This window comes from Mycetomoellerius zeteki, unplaced genomic scaffold (genome assembly GCF_001594055.1).
Source record: "Mycetomoellerius zeteki isolate Tzet28-1 unplaced genomic scaffold, Tzet1.0 scaffold35, whole genome shotgun sequence".
NCBI classification, from domain to species: domain Eukaryota; kingdom Metazoa; phylum Arthropoda; class Insecta; order Hymenoptera; family Formicidae; genus Mycetomoellerius; species Mycetomoellerius zeteki.
The window spans coordinates 1,489,989-1,513,284 of NW_017257338.1; the positions used below are offsets into that span (position 1 = coordinate 1,489,989).

The window sequence follows — 23,296 nt, forward strand, 5'->3', positions numbered from 1 at the left end:
CACACGCACGCGTACGCGCGCATGTAGAATGTATGACTTATAATTGAGATTACTATCAGTGTTATTCATGTAAAATACTCTTCTAGATTTCTACGGAAAATAATGATCCAAGAAAAAACGACACGATCGCTCTATAATACTCTTATATGTATAAACACGAATCTCTTCTGTATATGTTGTGTAATATATGTATACTTTATGATATATAATAACTGGAAATGCATTTATGTAATAAGTAGAGAATGATTAAATATGAATTATTGCTCGTAATTATCAGTAATTATCTAACAGGTGATTATCTTATCATCCGATTAAGACTCATTTTCTAATATTTTTTGCAGTTTATTGCAGAAATAATAAGGTATCGGCTCTTATTGCAAAGTAATATTCAAATTTCGTTGAAGCAAATAGCATTAATTGATTTTATTTTATAAGAGTACTTGTGATTGCTTGAATTATATAGATATTATGCATCGGAATTGTTTATTATAATAATTGCACATGAAAAATTGCAACGTTAAAATATCTAAATTAATAAATGAAATAGGTTCAAGTGATTAAATCTAAAACGATAAGTAATGCCGATATGAGCTAACACAGAAAATTTTAAAATCCAGCAAGTATAAGTGTTTATAATAATCTGCCATATCGTAAATTAATTATAACGTAAAGAATCTCCATATATCGACATGTAAAAGAATTCCGTGTCCGAAACTATAGAAAACAAATAAAATTAAATTTATAACGTAAAAAGTATCACAGATTAAGAAGCATGTTTTAAATAACCACAAGTATGTAATACTAATTTACGAGATACATATGATATGAGGTATACATTAATTTTGAAATGATATTTATGCACATAGCAAATTACTAATTTCTGTAAGATTTGATTTAATTCATTGATTAAAAGCGCAATTAGAACGTATATTTTCGAGCGAAAAAAAATTTCCTTGTGAGTCAATGTAAAAACAGTGCTCGCATCAAATATATAAAATTAATTATATTGAGATTGTAGAAAAAAAATAGCGACCACTCATCGCACACATGATGTGTTCTGGCACGTGAAAATGATTATAAGTAGAGTTTAGCTTGAATACTTAATATTTCACGGTAATACAAATTACCTAATTGTGCTGCTCTCCGACGTATATGAATATTTTTTCGACGATATTACGACATAATAGTGCAAAAAAAAGAACTAATTTCTGAAAAAAAAGTTCTGTTTTCATGATGAGTTATGAATTAGCAACGATATTGTTTTCAGCGAATAATTTGGAGTTAATGGAAAACTGTTTAAAGTTCTCGTATTTAGTTTAATGTTGCATGTAATCAACGTTATTTGTTTTTGTTGTTCTCAAACCTCAGACAGCTCACAGTAAATCGAATTTGTTTTTCGCATTAGTTAATTTGGCACTGAATGGTTGCGTTCAGCAAAAAAAAACCGCTCAATGAGCGCTCAATGGGCGGTTTTCCCAAAAAAAACAGCCACTGTAATCGACGATGTGTCTTCTAATTTTTTTTATTCTATTAGCCGCAGCACAAATTCTTGCATAATGCATAATGCACAGTGCATAAGGGAATCAACCAATCGAAATTCTTCTTTTCCATGGAATGGAAGGAAAAGAAAGATTCTGATTAGTTGATTCGCTTATGCACTATGCGTTATGCGTTATGCAAAAATCTGTGCTGCGGCCTTAATACTCGTTCGATCTCGCGACACGAAAACAGGAAAATAATGAATTGACTACTAGATGCAGCACTCTCTAAAACTTTCTTTTTTCGATAATCGAAATTTATCCACACAACACAGTTCTCTAAGAGATGTTCTAAGATTGTTCAGAGAACGTTCTACATCCCAAAACGTTCTTAGAATGTCCCTTGGAGAACTGTGTTCCATGGGTATTTATCGGAGCCCATTTACAAGTACAAATATTGAGATTAGGAGTCAAAGTGTTATCGTGCCAAAGGTCAAGTTCTTTCTATATTGAGTTCCCCCGCCTAATGGGACATTTTAACCCTTGACCCACTCGTGAGAGACGCGTAAATAAAAATAAAAGTGTAGGATTGAATCATTCAATAAGAATATTAAAGAATTAGGAATACATGATAAGAAAATATATATAGATGAAATATGCGCAAACATAAAAAGGAGGGAATTTCCAAACTTATAAGCGATCTATGGATGTGTCACTTTTAAAGGATATATTTAAGAAGCAATCCTCATGTCTTTATGGTACTTACGTGAAACCAGCAAGCGCATTCAGCAGCGTCGACTTTCCAGCTCCGGATGGCCCCATAATAGCCACTAATTCGCCAGACTTAAATTCGCCGCTTATGCCGTGCAGAATTTCCTTCTCGCCTGCAACAAAGACGTACGAGATCGCAATTATATGATTGCGTCATTGCATTCAATGCACGATGATTCATCGTTAACTTGCCTCGAATACGATATTCCTTATATATAACTTAAGTTATCGAGCTATAAATTTATAGCTCGATTTGTACGAAAGATAAAGAGTGTACGAGAGGTAAAGAACGTGAATACGTATTACGGATATCGTAACGTTTAACGTTCTTGGATCACGTCAATCACAAAATTTATTCAATGGACTTGTTTATTCAAAGGGCATAAAATGTCATTTTATTCAAGGCTACTTTGGAGTCATTGACATTAAATCACATGATATCTTAATTACGCGAAAGTAAAAGACATATGACTACATAGGACTACATAGAAAATTAAGAAAATATTTTGTAAAAGGAAATAGAATATGAAATATTGCATTGGAGTTAGCCTTGCAAGTAAGAAAAATGCAATTTTATTCTTTTTTACATATAAATATAGAATGGTAATTATAAAAGATATCTATATATACGTGACCTTCTCCGAGGAAATCCAGTTTTATTAATTTATGCATTTATTGCACATGAAGGTATTAAAATTAGATAAGTAAGGAATATTATACCTAGTTATTTCCGAGTTTATACAGATATGCAAAATGATTATCTGTAACATATTAAATGCTAATGTCAGCATATTACAAAAGTAATAATACATGTACACAGTATCATTAACATTCATTTTCATAATTTTTACTAAGATTCTTATAAAAATATATAAAATGTATCTTTTGTGCATACTAAATGTCTAATTGAATTAGCTCACGTGAACTTTATGTCCATTTATTCTTATTATTCATTTATTCAATTTTGTTTTACATATCTATTCTCAATCTTAACCTTCCTTTGAACGGAAAACGAAATGAAAGCGATTTGAAAATATTTTGTTTTTTTTATTCCAGATCACACTTATCTCTTCATTTGTTAAAACACGAAGGTGATAGGTACAGGACAGACGAATAGAATTTCTAGAACAATACGATTATACGATGATTGTTGCCAACTTTACATGTGCTCATTCGAACAACCCTTGAACTATTTTAATGATAAATTGATAACAGAACGACTGCATTAAAGCTAATCACGTAGTAGCCGATGAGCAGACTATTGTGCAATATACAAAACGCATAAATGATGCGTGACGAGCACGTGCGGATGTTGCAGCAATGACCTAGTGTTGCTTTTTCTTCATGTCATCGAAAGAACAAGGGAGGGAAAGACAAAGATGAATGATAATGAGTTATATTTCTCCTTAATCACATTTTACATAACGTACCGCATACAATTAATGCTCGATCGCTGGATCAATAAATATGAGATAACATTTATGTGTAACTATGACGCGAAGCTATGAACGAGTGCTTGGATCGAAGAAATGTGGCAGCAAAGTAAATAAGGAAGATTCTTCTGCCAAAGAAGAAAAAATCGAATTTCACGAAATACCTCTGGAGAAATGTTAATTGCTTTAGAAGCTGTAAATTTCTTTATAATAAGTGATAATAAATACAATTGCTTCACATGGTCTTTCTTTGTACTAGCAAAACAACAAGTCAAGTTTGTGACAACACATTCCACGTACTTGAAAGGAAAATGGAAAACCACCAAATTCAACTTTGCTTAAGAGTCTCTGGTTGCATTAAAACACGCTCTTGCTATTATAAGAACATCTTATTGAGATAGGTACAGAGAAGCGTATTCTACGTTGTTTTGCATGACTAATCTTTCATTCTCATTAGGGAGCAGTCGCTTCGTATCTTGAGTTATTCATTTGTAAATCATGTGAATGTCACGGCACACATCAATAACTCAGCTGAGGCTTTCTCTCGTTCTACTACGGAATTCCTTGAGCGCGTTCGGAGATCTCTATCCACGTTCACTCGAGTTTACACATACTTATTCACTAAGTAAATAAACCAGCATAATAAATTATACACACGTCAATAATTTTCTTTCGCGTGGGATTGACAAAAGTCATCGTTTTAAAAAAAAATCAAGGAAGCACAATTATAAATATAGAGGAGAAGGTGGTATTATAGCACCCCAGTTACATTTTACACAATAACTTTGTTAATAATCAATATTTAAGTTTAAAACTTGACAGTTACATTTGTTCAAATGTTGTTGAATCGATTCTGGACTCAAAGTTACGAAATATTTATTACTTAGGATTATAGATGCAAAATTACTGTCAAATTTAATTTTACAATTACTTACGGTAAAATTACGGTAAAATGATAATTTATTGGTAATTTTGATAAAATTTATTTCTTATAGTTTTATGCATAAATAGACTGTATTTTCGTACTTATGTATTGTATAAAATTATACGATCATTCAATATTCCTAATAGGAATCGCTGATAAAATAACAGGGATATTGACTAAATCTAAACGTACCCTATTGAAAAAAAATTCCGTCACAAAGTTACATAACGAAATCATGTAATTAAAACATGTAAATCACATAATGAATTGTTCCAAATCAGTACGTGATTTTTAAAAATCACGTATTTGAAAAGTTACACGATGATATATTTTTTTCTTCTATTTCTATCATTTAATTTTATAAATTTATAAGATATGAAAAATATAGTTTAAGATTACTGTATCTGTCACACTTTTTGTTTTCAATATTTTAATAATTTATTTGAAGTTTCTCTAGTTACTACGTACCTACATAGTTTCTTAATTATTATATCAATATGTAGTATCAAAATAAAAATTTAAATTAAATAAAGTGTTTTTAAACTTTTTAACTTAATGATTAAATGTACTCTTATATCAAATTACTTTATTTTTATAATTTTTTTTTAAATTATTATTTTACCAGCCTCCATAAATTACTGATTTATGATAAATTACCGAGTAAATTATCGTAAAATTTTTGGTTATTTTCATCTCTACTTAGGATACTATTAATAAAAATGTGGCGACATTGTATAATGACTCGAAGAAAAAAATAGTAATGTGCAGGCCTTCCATAAAAATAGTCTTAAAATATCAATTTTGCTTGGAAAACAGTATTTGATTACAAAATTAACAAAAAAGTAAAACATTTTAAAATGCAAATGAATGTATACATATACATACATTCACATAACTCTCTCTTTTCTGCATATAAGCTGTTCAGTACTAAAAATCTCAGTACTAAAAATAGTATACGTAATATAAACTATATATTAACAGTAGAGTTGCAATCGATTATTAAATAATTATTTTGATATGAAAATCTTAAAAAAGAAGTCGTAACTAATCAATAGCATAACTCAAACTATATATATATATATATATAGACAAATAAAATATTAAATAGCAAATAACATACTGGAAAATACATATATACATGTGATGATACGCTCAAGAAAAATGAGGAAATAGATGTAATTAAATGCTAAAATGTACCTCGTTAAAATGTAGAAACGTTTTGAAATAATTGAAAATAAAAATGCGTTATAATAAGTGCTGGCTATTGAGTATTGGTATAATAGCGTCATGATGCAACGGCGAGCTACTGAAAAAATAATTCCATAAATAATCATTAGGATTCGCTCTATAATAGCAGAGATATTAAGGGAGGCCACAATATATACATTGGCCATAATACCATCTTCTCCTCTACAATATAATATTAATGTATAATATAAAATTTCGACGTAAATGGATTTTTCTTTAAATTTATCAGATATTTTACTCATATTTTTTTTAATGTTATACAAAATGATTACAAAGCGATATTTCATAGAATCGGTCATACAATTTGAACAAAGGCATGTACGTATTGTTCTAACTTCTACGTGATACCATCTGTGACGCACAACTTCCTTTCTTGGGACATGAATAATACAATCAATTTTTACAATAGACGTGCTGTCGACATACTTCTAAGTTTTTATACATAATAGAACGCGTAATTGGCACACTCGGATAGATAAGACATTGGTTATTACTCAAATCAAATTGCGATGATCGCATCGTGTCCATTTTTCAACATAAAGCAAAATAATTTATCATTATTATTACATATATTTAAAAATAATATTGCGTAACGCGTGACTTTTGATTTAATAAAAATAAGAAATAATTTTAAAATATATATTTCGAAGTATCTCACTTTATTTTGTACACAGCTCAGCACACGTGCGAGCATATATTGTATCGCATTTTACTGACATTATACATTCTTATCTGAGTTGTTTTATATTTTGTTGTGTTATAATTATGAAATGGTTTTTATCTGTTATAAAAAAAACCGTTTAAATAGTGATCGTATATAATATAAGCACACATATTAGAAATATATTTTCTTTTTCATTTCTTATAAAATATATACATTCAGGCAACATTAATTACAGCAAAAAAATTCCGCCGCGCGCTTTATATTACTTTATTTTACAATTTGAAACAATTTATTTTGTTCACGAATTTAAAAAGAATATTTACATAAACTAAATAAACATGAGGCATAAATAATAAGATATGTGTCCTATAGAGCGCTGTCACGTTTTACATCTCATTAAATATATAAAGAAAAATTATACAGCGAGATATTTTTTTCCTCTAAGATGAATGCTTATTATGCTTATTATATATATTATTAATGGCACATTATAGCAAATAAGTATATTTTTTACTAAACACACTAGTATAATTAATTATATCTATACGAATTCCTAGAAAAAAAAACACAAAAATATATATGTATACAAAAATCACAAATTTAAATTATTATTATATTAATGTTTTTTATGAGCAACTTGTCATATAAATTATCGGAAATGATAAATATTATAGAGACATAGAGATAAGATACGATTACTACTCCGTCACCAGATCGACATTTCAATTCAAATTTATAAACAGTGTAACAACGGGGAAAATGATGATCACATCATAATTTTAGTATTGACACTATTAATAGCCACATTTTTTCATAGGGCAGTGAATGTTACTGTTCTAATTTAAATGTGCATTGTGATTCTTTATTCTTTATGCTTTCTCTCTCTTTCTCTCTCCTTCTCCTCCTCTCTCTCAATATGTTTAAATTAATAATAAAAATTTAAGTTTTAATTTAATAATAAAAAATTCTTATGTTGTGACATTTTATTGCAGCACTTCGAAATACCCGAGATAATTTATATATTTGTTAATTATAATTCTACGCCGCGTGAATTTTTATACATTATATTTTCAAAATATGCGTCGCGATACTTTCTCCGTTTAAAACTTTCTTCACTTATCGTGCAGCTATGCGATGCAAATACTTTCTCTTGAAGTACGTCACTAATCCCGCAATATACGATTATTAAAGCAATTAAAGCAATCATCAAATTAATATTTTAAATGGCCAATATGTCTTTTTATGTGACACGCACATCGACATATGTATTTGGAAATAATATTTTAAAACCTTTAATATATACTCATGTTTTCATTTGGACCATTATGGAATTTTTGTAACTTATTCAAGGCTAAAAATTTAGACTTTAACCTCTCACTATCGTTAAATAATTTGCGAGCACTATGTAATAATTTATACAATCTGCTTTCACTCACATGCGACTGTATCATTTGTGAATCTAAAAAAAATTCTATTATAACAATGTCTTGTTAAATTCCAAATTTAATATTTTGCGAGACACATAGAAATTTATATTACTATAATATTAATGCACTTATACTTATACAAATTCGTAATATATACGAAAATATATAATATAACAAAATAATAATAATAATATATATAATATTATATGTTTTGGAAAATGTAGGAACATATTTTAAATCATTCTCTCTCTTTTCGTAGTAAGATTATTTTAAAAATACAAAATCTCGTAAATTGTACCTACAAAATATTTGTATAACGATCATATAAAAGATACAACTGCAAAAGAATTGTTTAATATTAAAACTATAAGAAATAAGTATAAGCTTTAACTTTATGACACTCTAATAATCAAGAATCATCGTTTCTTTTTTTTAATGAGAAAAGGTTTTCCCGATTTTCAACAAGAAATGCCGCTACGTGTGAAGTGCATGTCATAAATGACATTAATTACAAAGCTTGACTGTAGACTATAGTATACAAAAACACTTAAGCAATCGTAAGATATAAGCAGTAAGATATAAGCAGTGAGTAAATCAACACTTTAGATTTACTTTAGTAATTACAGATATTAGGGAGTTTCTACAATAACGTGAATCCAGATACGGTGAAGGTAAGGTCACGTTATCTTATAATTAAGAATTATACTAATTAAAAAAAGGATAAACTGTAATTAGCCGATACTGCTTTCGTTTTTATACGAGCCACAGTCTTATTACACCACTACAGTCGTGTATGACTCCAGCACATATGCATTATTATTATTATTATTAAAATTTTTATTTTCTTGCTTACTGATGTATTATACTAATATTTATAAACAATAATATATTATTAAATTAAGAAGCGCCATAACGGTCAGAATGTTAAGATGTTGAATTATTGTAAATTCATTTAAATAATCTTAATTTAAAATTATTATGTTTAACATTAGCGGTCTTTCAATCTTATTATTGAATAATATATTATTTATACTTACTGATTGAGAAGTTGCGTACGCTCCATTCCTTAACGCGATAGCGTATATCGCGGAACGTCAAGTCAAGTTCGGGCCTCTTTGGGAAGGAGTGCTTCTCCTGTTGTAGGAAATAATTGTTGTTGCTTATAATAGCCGAGTCTCGCATATCGTCTTGGCTGCTATGGTCGAACTGGCAGCAGCTCAGAGAAGACCGCGACGGCGAACAGGGCGTCGGAGTGGTCATGGCAAATGCAGATAAGGCGATGATTCGGAACGCAAGCTCGTTCGCGAACACACAATAAAAAACAAAGAAGAAACGTCACAATGTTTCAGATACCATTCGGTCGCGTTTGAGCGCGCACGTTCACTGCACTTTCTTTCAATTCTCTCTTTACCGATCACAAATGCAATTTGTCACATTCGCTTTCGTCGTTCTCGACTCCCACTCTCACATGCCTTATTGGTTCAACCTGAAACGATAAATTAGGAGCATGTTTGTCAGAATAAGTTATAATTAGGATTTAATTATGGCTAAAACATATGCTAATTGTTTGTTAAAATATCGTCTATATGCAAAGAATTAATAATATTAATCGATGATTGAATGAACAATAATATAAAAGAATAAATATACTGCGCATAAAAAAGAGCAGAGCCAACTAAAAAAAGTTAGTCGATTAAATGTGATGATTTATTGTTAGTGTCACAAGAGAATATGCGATAGCTACAAAGAAAATATTTCATAAAGTCATCAGAAACAGGTTTATGCGATGTTGATATGTAATTACTACGAGATAATCTGGATTGTCAGATAATTTTTTTTCCAATTATCTTTCATTAACTACTGACCCCATCTTATATTAAAGACATCACGTTTATTTTATTACGCTTCGTATAATTAATAATAATACATTCTCTTTCGGAGAAAAAATCATCAAAATGCTCAAGCATATGTAGACAAAACGTGATTCGTTATCTTCTTATTAAAAATTGATTTCGATATCTTCTTATTAAAAATTTATGATATAAATTGTAATATACATATATGTGTATCTGACCATCTATTATATATAATACCATCCACTATGTGATATGGTATACGCATAATCGATATTGTGATACGACGTTGCGATATTTATAAAAGCCTTACATTGTTATTTGCAAATGACAGGTCAAACTTGTTACCGCTCAAACAAGTAAGTAATTAGGAAAAACCGGTTAAATGCAAAGGTGAAGGATAATCGTATAAAAAAACCGATTTGTTTAATCATTACTTCGACTGAACTGCATTATTGTGAGACGCGTGTGCAAAAGAAATTCGCCTTACAAAGAACAAAGAGAAGATATCAAATTCTTTGTGTTTTATGCAGACGACCGCATTGATCATATCGGTCGTTGAACAACCATGGCGGAATTTTTCTGAAATTTTTAACTTCGTTACGCCACATTACGATCAAGAGGCATCGAATTATTGGATCTCCGACATTAACAATTATGAAAATAGAATTATTCATTGCGCTGAGAAAACGATTACTGTACTTTGCAAATTGATCGCATAGTGAGAAATTTGCTTGCCCGGACTAAGGAATAAACACACCATAAACAAAAATGATCGGTTTTTGAAAGAACAAAAAATGTCTTTTTAGCATTTCTTTTTTTTTAAATCATGTAAGCAATTTTTTGTAAGTTTTTCTGAGAATATTTTTGCAAACATTTTAATGAAAAATGCTTAAAAACATTTTTCATCCTTTAATTCATTTCAAGAGTATAGAATTACTGTATAACAATGAATTTTTGCTGTTGCTTGTCTCACGACATCTTTTGCTCTATTAAATAGTAATTATAATTTATATTATTTATATTTTTAACGTTCCTCAACGATTATAATTGATGCTCATTTATTATTCCTTGCTTTCTATGCAATTAAGATTTAACCTTATCAGATATAAAAGAAAATTATGTAAAATGATGCAAGATAAAAAAATAAGGATCGATGTGATTGTAAATCTGGAATGTGAAATTAATTAATCTATATTAATCAGGACAATCGAATAAATTAAAAAGCGAAAGGCATATAATAACTATGCTTGAACTGACATGATATTTGCATTGTAGATGGATCGTTAAACATTTTATTGTTTTATATGCTAAATAAGTATTTATGTAAATTTCAACTGAAAAGTTAACAATAAGTATTGCATAAAAATTGCGATAATCAATACACACATAATTTCGCAAAATGACATTAATTTGCAGTCAGATACTTTACACCTATATCTATGTGAATAATAAATCCGAACAAAAGAAAGAACAATGCAAATGACGCAACTTTTTATTTCAGTAAATAAAGTGCGATTTTGAAAGTTTAATGCAAAAGGAAAATGGAAACACGTACGCTAATTTGTTAAAATGATAAAATCGATCAAACTCCAACTAATGTTTATGCATGTTGATACATTGAAGAAAAGAATTTATCACAAACTCGTTTATAAATTAATTACTTTTTTAACATAATAAAAAGATGTTTTCCTACAATCCATCATCTTAAATTATATAAGTGTAAACGTGTACGATATAAATAACTCAACATAATATAATAAATAAAAGTATTGATCAACAACAAGTATTGAATAACAACAAGATACATCGCTGAAATCGGAGGAATATATTTGGTGTAATAATCATTTTAATAAAATGGACGCAAGAATCATCACATACAACTATATAATTACATATAACTGTAATACACAACGATTCTGTATTTTTAGTTTTTTTCAGTTTACATAAATTTCAAAAATATGAAATGACGTAAGTATATTTTGTAACATAACTTTCAGCCGCATTTTAATTAGTCACTTTTTGCAACTCATTGCCAAGTACAGCGATTTTGTTATAATTAAACATATATATATATATATGAAGTCGGCGAATCTAATTGGAATTGTAGCGAAGTAAATTTATTTACGTAATAACATCCGATGCAAAAGAACTTCTAACGCATTATTCAGGCAGCTAATAACTAATTGCAGAGACAAAGATCGAGAAATAAAATCGCAGATGTTAGAAGTGTAAAATTACCGTCAAATTCAATTTGACAATAGGGAGTTTTTGCAATAACGTGAATTCAGATACGGTGAACGCTAAAGTCACGCTATCCTTTTTTTAATTAGTTGTTAAGAAGAAAATAACCTGACCTTAGCGTTCACTGTCTGGATAAACGCTATTGCAAAAACTCCCTAATTACTTACGGTAAAATTACGGTAAAATGTATTGGTAATTTTAATAAAATTTGTTGTTTTTTTAATAGTTTTATGCATAAATAGATTTTATTTATGTTTTTCACATTAATGCATAATATAAAACAATATTCTTCTAATATTCTTTTTTATAATAGTTATATCGAAAATATAAATCGCTGATAGAATAATAATAGGACTGTTCATTAAATCTAAACGTAAAATTTAATCGATGATAAAATCCATTTTCAATATATTTCAATATATCCCTAGAGATTTGACCAAACACTGACCAAAAAATAGAAAGCAATGCGAATTAAAAATTCCAGCATTTTTTTTTACATAATTCCTTGTTTCATATTTTAAAATCTAGTTTTTTACTAAATTACTTAAAATTATTATATATTTCTATTTAGATATTTCGACAGTAGTGCAATTACAAAAAGATTATTTTATTTTTTATGTATAATTGTGTCTGTGTTTTTACTTTAATAAAAACTTTAACCGTCTCGTCGCTAAAATAGCAAACAAATAAATGAAAGTTTTATAAGTTTAATTGTAAAATAAAAAAAATATAAAATATATATATAAGTTTAATTGTAAAAAATAAAAAATATAAAAGTATATATATAAGTTTAATTGTAAAATAAAAAACAAAATAGTTTAAAGATTACTGTACTTGTTACATGTTTTTCAGAATCCTAATAAAAAAAACTTATTTGAAGTTTCTTTAGTTTAGACTACGTACCTAGTCTTTTAATTGTCATATATTCAATATAGATAATATAATTAAAAGAAATAATATTACATATTAATATTTACACATATTGGTATACAATATATTATATATACCAATATGTAATATCAAAATGAAAATATGAGTTAAATAAAGCGTTTTGAATTTAATAACTAAAAGCTAAATGCTTTTACATTAAATTATTTTATAATTTAATGTATAACTTTTATAATTTTTTTAAAATTACCATTTTACCAGCTTCCTAAAATTACAGACTAATTTACCGTAATTTACCGAATAAATTACCGTCAAATTTGGTCATTTTCATCTCTAGCAGACGTACATATGTAGGCATAATTTCACGAGTATGCTCTAAATTTACTATCTTAAACAATCTGAAGACGCGAGGACGGCTCTCACGTTCTCAAGATCAACAATGATAAGTCTATCGAGTTACTCATTGTTTATGTTGAATGCACAATGGTAGTATCTTCAAGAACGAACTTTAAAAAAAATGAGACATACGTACATCTCCGAGGATGATTTTGTTAAAAAAAATCGAAAGAATTTCTCCGATGCGCTAACATTAAAAAACCTGTTACTTCGGTCGTTCACTAATAAGTTCACCCATCGTGACTCGTAAACACGTTATATTAAATTTTACACCGACGCACGATTTCGGGACTGTGTGACCCTAGAAAGCTTAAGAATTAATAAAGAGATAGCAGTTACTTTTCGATATTCCGAGAAATTTTTCCGCATATTTTTCCGAAATTGAAAAACATCGATAAAAAGTCATTTATTTGTTTACTAGTTTTTCAACGCGTAACTGTTAATATATTGTCAATAAATGTTTATCCAAATATGTAAAATCTGTATATTTTATCGCAAATTACAATTTTACACCGCGCCAAACTTATATAAAAGGAGTGCTTCCTTCCATTTAGACAGCATGATTCTCATGCGATTGTGCATAATGGATTCAAGGTAATGAATACATTTTATCAACAGATTATAGCAACACCTTTTTTTTGTTAAAAAAAAAAGAAAAAGAAGAATTATGTTCTATGAGTTTTTGCGTAAATTTTATTGCTGAACAGATATACAGAGATCTATCGCGTAATAAAATTACGCATTGATGTCATAGTATAAATTAATTATACGCCGCTGATAATGCAATTTTCGAAGCGAATAGTTTTTTTCGAAGTGGAGTTTTATTTTATTTATCGCGAATAGTCATTGTGATTAAAGATCTCACAGAAAAATTAACAGAAATTAAAAAAATTTTATAAAGATATATCATACGAACGTATTAAGGATCTATTTTTTAATAAAATAAAAAAATTAATATAATAAAATAAAATAAATTAGCAGCGATTTAGAATCAAAAATTATTTCATTAAAAAGCAGATATATTTTTAAAAAATAATTATCATAAAATGAGATTTTTGGTTCCTTAATTAAAATTAATTATAATTTATTAGTCTTTTATTCATAAATTAAATAGATTTCACCAACCCAGCATCAGTAACTATGTTACAGAGATTTGATTGATTGATCAGTTTCAGAGGATTATATTCACCCGAAGCAAAAAACCCGGACGTGGCGTGCAAACTAGAATGTTTCGGCTCGATCATATCGGCTTTACGTTACATTCACATTGATTTTCGTTCAACGATATCGCAAATTTTATTACGACTTTTACTTTTACTTCGACTATGAGTATAAGTTCTTGAACACGATTCTGCATCCCCGATATGCGACTAGTTAGTGATCCGCATGCCTGGATTTTATAATCTGTCCCACGCCTTTTAAGGGGATGCTGGAGTGACCAAATTATCACATTACAGTCATATAAAAATCTTCCAATTGATTGAACGGAATAAAAATTTCTTTTCTTTTGGTCACTCCAGCATCCTTTTAAGCGTAAAGAGTAAAAAAATGGATATCTATTTCTGATCGTTTTATTCAAGAATTGCGCAAAATCTACAACCGCGTGCATGTGTTTTTATTATCTATCAGTTTTTATTATCTATCGAATCAGGAATTAACACATATAATTATTAACAAATACGGAAAAAAACGCTACCCTTATCATAACCAGAAATAATGATAATTTTTGCTCATCATTACATTTGGTTGGGATAACCGTAAGATGGACATATTTTAACAGTCATAGCCGTTAAGATATGACAATTTTAATATGTCTCCTAAAAGAAAAACAAATTCGACGAACTTTGGCTGCTTTCTAACAAAAGACACAGTGTAACACAATAAATCATTACATCCTTGTTTGCCAATGTTAAATAAAGTTAAATAAGTTATTTAATCTAATCAAGACAAAAGATAATAATAGCGTTTTCGAGTGGATTTGAACCGGATCTAGTTCGGTTAACCAATGTTTGACCCGAAAGTATCATAACCTCGTCTAATCGGAAATCAAAATAAAGCATGTGATGTCATCGGTCAAAACTGGGGTAAATTAAAACCCACTCGAAAACACTGTAAGTTGATATTATAAGTTTTAATATTTTAGAGGTTAATGGTGTAAATTTTACATCTGAACATACTGACACATTATAATTCACAGTATAGTTCTTATTTTTAATTGTGATATTGATTTAATTGTGACCTTTTAACGTCGAGATGCTTTTAATTAGAGAGAGAAGATGGAATCAGAAAATACACTTCAAGACGTCGCTTATGAAGAACGGAAAATACCAGTGCAAAATATGATTCTCAGAATATGATACGCACACACCAATATGCATGCACATTTTTTTATTAAAATACCGATAAAATAAAGATATCACACTACTGACAGTAAAATTCCACACTAGGCTGTAAATTTATTGTATAGGAGTGAAATTTAAACACATATATGTAATATTACGAATAAATTTATCGATACTAGAAGTTACAAATGATCTTTAAATATACCACATTTTATGAAATTTAAATGTGTATTTTATAATTTATACTCGAATTACACATGAGAATATAAGTCTTAGTTATCTGTAATCTTCTAGCAATAATCAACAAGATACACATAAAATACAAGAAAACAAAATTTTTATTTATGATTAGCTTTAAAGAAGAAAAATGTCGAGAGTACAATAATCTCATAAATAAATTTCAATGAATTGATAATAAACGTATAAATAGACATCGTTTACCTTCAGTTTATAATTCATCAGTTTATAATTTGAGTAAAAAATTTATCTATATATAGCGTCTTGTATTTATTTTATTCTAGTTTGTTGTCCACCTAATTTCCTTTTCTATTCGCTTAAGGTTGTTCGCCTATCAGGCCTTACAAGATCACTTAATTATGATGACGATACCGCATCGCTCAAATTAAATCTGTTCAAAGCTAGCACACAAGATGAACAAACAACTCCGTAGTCAAGTTTATCTGTTTCTGAATTCATATCAATCAAGTAACTTAAATTGGATAAGAATTACTTGTTTATTCGAACAACATTCAACTAACTTTTCATAATATTTCAGTATTTTCCATTGAAGTAAGAGAGATAATATAAATTTTAAGCAAAAAGCTACAAAAAGTCAATAAATTTATCAAAAAATAAGTACATTTCCTTTGTAAATTCGCATCGATTTTTATAACAAAAAGTATATTATAGGCGACTTTAGTTGTGGCAACTGTAGCCGTGTTTTTCCGTGTACATTGTGATTTATTGTAGTTTTTATCATTGTGTACAAACCATTAAATCATCATCATTATTATTTATGATAACAATAATGAAGATGATTTTTTATACACGCTGTCAATGCAATTGCGTGTGCGTGTTTGTAGGTACGTGACAATGCGTCTTCATTCGAATGAATTTTTTTAAATGCGTGAATTTTTTTGTATTTAAATAGAGAAATGGCATACGTTCTATGTTTGGATAAAAATGTAATTTTAATTCTCCAATACTGTAATAAAATAAATTAATAAGGTTTTATGTTTTTACAATATTATTAATTATTTAACTATATTATTAATCATATACCACAAACATTTCGTTAAATATTTAAAATAGTTACAGGAAAGAATTAAATTAAATTTATTTCCAAGGAAAATGTAACTACTTGTCAAAAATTAAGTGTTCTAAGAATATGTTTCACGATATTAGAAAGAAAAAAGAACTCCGCATAAATCTTATGGAAATTGAATTTCGGTCGAATTGACTGAAAATTTGATATGTTGTAGATCTTGTTGTCTTGATAAAAAGTCTCCATAGGCACAATCCTCTATAATGAACCTCTATAATTTCATCTCTACGGCCGGTATTCATAGTCACAGATCCTTATATATTCAAGACCGTCTTAAGTACAGTCTTAAGAAGTCACGAACCAATCAAAGGGCCATATTAGCGTCTTAAGACATTACTTAAAACAGTCTTGAAATAAGAACGGACTATAGTTGCTTTCTATTTATACACAAGTGAAACTGAGTCTGAAGTGAGCTGAGTATTTCAAACTCAGATTAATAACGTTATTATTTGCTTACTTTGCATTAGTAAAAAGTTATCACATGATAATACAGGTTCATAACTTCACGTTTAAAAATTCACAAAGCCCACGGTCTCGATCTTATGCAGATAGGCAAAAATTCAATTAAATCTCACTTGTTAGAAAACAAAAGGAATACCCCACACACCGTGAAATATTTCATGCAAGGTTTGAAATACTTAGAAATATTTCATAAAATCTTTCTAAAATATAAATATATTCATGAATCATAGTTTTTGATATATTTCCTGAAATGTTTATGATTCTACAATATTTCTAAAATATTTTTGTGAAATATTTCAATGGAATATTCTAAAACGTTTTACAAATGTTAACGAAATATTTTTTTAATATTTTACTGAAATATTTCCAAAAATGATTCATAAAAATATTTCAAAATATTTCATGCTGTGTGAGACGCATTCAACTGAGTTATGACTTCACAAGTTAGAATTATCTGAGAATCGGTATAAATGGAAAGCAACTTATGAATACGAGGCGTTTTTCAAAACGGGCTAATATTAAAGAGTCTGTGAAGCTAGCACCCCTAAATGCGAATTTTGACAAAATCTACATTGTATTTGATTGTCCACATTTGTCCATAAAAAAAAACTTTTGTCCACCCTTGAAAAAAAATTATAAATAAATAAAAAATTGTAGCACCCCCTCCCTCCCTATGTGTATCTTCTGCGGAATTACATATGGAATTCGATTGTCCACGCGTAATTGTCTATTGTTTATAACTTGGTTTTGTAAGGTGGACAAAAGACAATTACGCATGGATATACGCGTGCTCTCTCTCTCTCTCTCTCTCTCTCTCTCTCTCATGGTGGACAATCGAATCCCGTAAGTAATTCGGAAGAAGATACACATGGGGGGGGGGCTACAATTTTTCATTTATTTATAATTTTTTTTCGAGAGTGGACAAAAAATTTTTTTGGAAAATGTGGCAAATAGTGGACAATCGAATGCGATGTAGATTTTGTCAAAATTCACATTTAGGGATGTCAGTTTCACAGATCTATACTACATATATATAATATCTTATTTTCAACGAGTACGGTATATTCCTACGTCAATTATTTGCATTTTCTATTTATATTTTTAAGTAAAAAATTATAAGAATAATATTGACTTGATATTGCTTCTCACAAGTCGGAGTGCTTGATTATTGTGAATCTCCCTCGCCTCTTACAAATCAGAGTATTTGATTAATGTGAGTTCCCTCACCTCTCACAAATCGGGGTGCTTAAATCTTTAGAATCAAGTTAGCGACCTCAATAACTTTATAGCTCTTTTTTGTAAGAAGCAATCAAGTCAATATTATTCTTATAACTTTTTTTACTTAAAAATATACACAAAAATTGCAAATAATGATGTAAGAATGCACATACTCGTTGAAAATAAGATATCGTATTATAGTATTAGTCCGTTTTGAAAAATGACGCCTCTTAGAGGTGAAACAGTTCATTATAGGGGGTCATGCCTGTGGAGACTTTTTATCAAGACGATAAGATAATCCAGATAATATTTATGTTACATAAAAAATCTAAAAGACGTCTTTTAGATGTCTTACGTCTAAAACATGTCTAAAAGATGTCTTATACAACATACATGTTAAATGGGAACACATAAAATTTTTAGCCAATTCGACCGAAATTCAATTTTCATAAGATTTGTGCAAATTCTTTAATATACTGAGAGAAACTTTGAAAGCTGATACAATCTATAAATAACTTATTATGAAAACATTTCAAAAATAAAGCTTGCACAATCACTCAATAATGTTTGTTACAATAAGAGGGAAAACATTCTCATAATTATAAGCAATTAAGAACGCGCACATATTTAATTGCCTATTTTATATAAAATATAGCGAGTATTGTATGAGTGTTAATTATAGTGTATAAAAAGCAGGGCTGGGTATTTTTGCATTTAAAATGCCACTTAAAATGTAATTCTATTTAAAATGCTAAATGTAAAATACTTAAAAAAATGTATATTAAAATGTATGTAAGGAAAACCATTCTGTATTTGAAAACTATTTAAAATATCTATTTACCCATTTTACATATAAAGTGGATTCGAAAAACATTTTACATTTTAAATACATTTTTTTAAGTATTTTATATTTGGAATTTTAAATGATTACCTAATCCTGATAAAAAGTCGACTCACTTTCAAACGGCGGCTAAAACTTGTTGGAGATCACTCGGGATTATGATCTTGACAACATATGTCAAAGTCAAGTTCATGGGAGGGTCCCCTAATCTGAAGATTTACCATAAAATTTAATAAAAAATTATTTTACGATATTATTTTGCAAACAATTTAAAAATCAGAATTTAGTTCCAAATAAAATAAATTATTATTATTTAATCTAAAATACATTTTTTTATTAACCACAAAATTGAAGTATGTTTTACATATGACATTTAACATTCGTTATAAACATTATTTTGATACGCTTTTATTTTAACATGATTTCATTTGTTAAAGTAAAAAATATATTTCTGAACAAATATAAGAAAATATTACGTTATAAATAATAAAAATATTTTAAACATAAAATTTTTAAACATAAAATTATAAATAATAAAAATATTTTAAACATAAAATTTTCAATATAACTGTAGCATGACAGTGAGCGCTAAAGATGGAGAAACGTTGCTGAAAATTGCGAATTCTGTTTATTATAAATTTCCTTTCATGGAATAATCCATCTTTCATATAATAATTTCGTTTTATTAATTGGATATATTTAAAAACTGGACATGCAACTTGACTTGTCAACCGCGGACACCGGACAAGACTTCTGAAAACCAGATAGTTCAAATCAAAATCATTAGCAACCTTATAGCTTCTTAGTCTTTTGTTTCGTATAAAACAATATCATTGTACAGGAAGTATGTAACAACTCAAAGTAACAGGTTTCTGCGCTTTGAGAGAACTTTTTGCATCGTTTCAAAGAAGGTACGAAGCGTCGCGTCGAGCCGGATGAAATAAGTGAAAGAGGAAGTGAGTCATGTAGAGACGGGGAAGTAGATGCGAATAAGCGAGGAACTGTCCTACTTTCACAAAATAATACACAGGTATGTGCGCTCTTCTCGACATAAATTTCGATTGCGTATTCCAAGCGTTTTATCAAAAGCCACCACAAGTCGTCAACTTTTACGACCGTCGTATTGTGAATTACTGATCCATATATTTTCTCTTATTCTAGTTCATTTTTTAACATAATATAATAATGAACTATACACATATATGTATTTTATATATGCATACATATATAATACATATATAGTATATAATGTAGATGTACGTATACAGTGGCGTGCAAAAGTTTTCGACCAGTAACATTTTGTATTCTAATTTTAAAAAAAAAACCTGATAAAATTTTAATCATTGTCGGGTGTTAGTACAAGATTTTGTTACCCACATCTTGTACTAACACCCGATAACAATGATTAAAATTTTATCAGGCTTTTTTTTATAAATTAGAATACAAAATGTCACCGGAAACTTTTGCACGCCACTATATATAAAATGTACATGTATTTCTATAATATACGTAAATGTATACCTTTGTGTTATTTATAATATATCTATATATATGTGTATATAATTTTATATTGATTTCAAAAAATTTCACAAAATCTTGTAAAGCGGAGGAATAAATGTCAGAGCGTGATTCAAACTTGTTCGTCCACAAATCAAACGTGATCCCGCAGATTGAAAAGCGGAAGCCTTGTTTCCTTACATTTTTTTCTCTTGCTCTCTCTCCCCACCTTCTCTCTCCCTCCCTTTCCTTTCTCAGGCTCTCTCTCTTTCTCTCTGTGGAAACCAGTTCACGCGAAATGTACATCGCGAAGCTATTTTATCTTCCAACACCGCGATTTCACGGCCGTGTTCTAACCTTGGTAATTTAATGAGGGGGATAATTATATGTGGACGCTTGCGCGAGTTACTTGCAGCTCACATTAGCGTCGCGAGAATAGAAAACGATTTACCACCGTCATGGTTTTACTTGAAATTGTACTGCGGACATTATAACGGTATCCGGAAAATTGCTAGGTACGAGTTCCGATGCTTCCTACTTTGAGTTGTTTCACTCGAGTCTACCGAGAAATTCAAGCCTTTTGCGACGAACTGAAAAAGGGTGTACGAAATAAAACTTTTGATGCGAGACTGGTAAAAGATGATTCGTTTACATTAGAATCGCTCGTTCACATGGGAGTGAATGACGTGTCTGTTTCGCGATTAAAAAACAGGCGATTGCAATTATAATTTCGTAAATCATTTCCGGCGAGCGTATCGAATACAAATTAGATGTCTATTAAAAGATCACAGCGTAAAGTGCGTAACGCAAAGAAGACGCCGCGCCAAAAAAGATGATTAAAAATTATTTTCACAAATGAATCTCTTAAATATAAATGCATTTGTATATACATATGTACATTTATAAAATGTATATAGGATAATTTTATGTTATATATATAACATAAAATGCATTTATACATATATATACATATATATAAGATAATTTGAATTTATATATATTATACAATATATAAATAACATTATACATATATATGATTATATTTTATAAATACATATGTCGTGTATATACTCGAGAAAAAATGTTTCATATATAATTATATATAAAATTAACGTACTTTATATATAATTATATATATAATATGTCCATTATATAAAATTTTCTTTTCAGATAGAAAGTTTCAGAATACAAGTTTAATGTACATACATATTCATAAATATTATTATTATACACGGGGATAAACATGCCTTTTCGTGCTTTCTCATTCTTTCTCACGTCTCCCCTGATGTGCATGTAATTTCGGGTGTCAAGGCATTTGTGTTTCGATTTATATATATATATATTGTATATATATTAAAACAGTTCTATACTCGTTTTATGCACATAAATATATACAGAGATTTTACCTATATATATCAGATATATATATATATAAGACATACGTTATATGCATATTTTCTTTGTTCTTTCACAAAGCTGACCTTGTTTCAAAAAGCATCGATCGACACACTATTTTTTTCGGAGCACACACAAGAACTAGTTGTTACGAGAGTGACGTGCAACCCGGCGAACGATCGATACGGCGCGATTTCCGCGTGGAACAAAAAATAGAGACGCATTTACGTACTGGTACGAGCACGGCCGTTGAAGCAAGCTGCTTTTATGACCGCGGCAGTGCGCCGGCCAAGTGGTGGTTCTGTTTGTACTATGAACAGCTGAGGGAACAACGTGACCGTCATAACCGAAAGCTCGTCGACGACTGTCTCGTGCACAACTGGCGTTTCGCTTTCGCACTGCCGTCAGTCTGCCGAGCTGCGAGCCACGACGGATGCATCGTGGCTCGCTCTGGGCATTACAGCGATTCCACTAGACATACCTCACCGACACCGATTAAGTTCCACATAAATTAAAGAACGATTTTTATCGAGCCTCGATTAATTTAATTTCATATCACAAACAACAAAAGATTAATATATAATAATTCTATCGCTTGATAACTTAAAAATTTTATCCAAGTCAACCTAATTAATCCAGCGTTTTCCCGATTATAATAGACTTTTAGTGTGATTTTCTGTTACGCAGTAAATTACTCCCGTCGCAGGTGTTTTTTTTTTTGTTTTAATGTATTATTAGTGCAATTTTTTCTGCGCAATTGTCTAATACCGATACAGTAACGACAGCTATTTCTGTGATAGCCTTTGAAAATTTTTCTCAGAATTTTTCATATAATTTTTCAGAATTTCTATATAATTTTATAACTTTCTCACATTTTTTTATACGAATTG

General features: G+C 29.2%; 1 protein-coding gene across 3 annotated transcripts in view; it reads right to left on the reverse strand.

Annotated features, from left to right (window-relative positions):
- The window catches only part of LOC108725535 (ATP-binding cassette sub-family G member 1), a 34,788-nt gene extending 11,997 nt beyond the window's left edge, over nucleotides 1-22,791 (reverse strand). The window contains exons 1-3 of one of the 3 annotated variants that reach the window (XM_018452594.1): nucleotides 22,645-22,791; nucleotides 8,984-9,432; nucleotides 2,245-2,362 (exon numbers count right to left, since the gene is read on the reverse strand). In XM_018452594.1, the coding sequence (XP_018308096.1) occupies nucleotides 2,245-2,362; nucleotides 8,984-9,206 (341 nt within the window). In that variant the 5' untranslated portion in view covers nucleotides 9,207-9,432; nucleotides 22,645-22,791. Of the gene's footprint in view, nucleotides 1-2,244; nucleotides 2,363-8,983; nucleotides 9,433-22,492; nucleotides 22,606-22,638 lie in introns of those variants that run through there. The other 2 variants (XM_018452593.1, XM_018452595.1) reach the window with 2 other exon arrangements.
- Nucleotides 22,792-23,296: the final 505 nt, after the last annotated feature.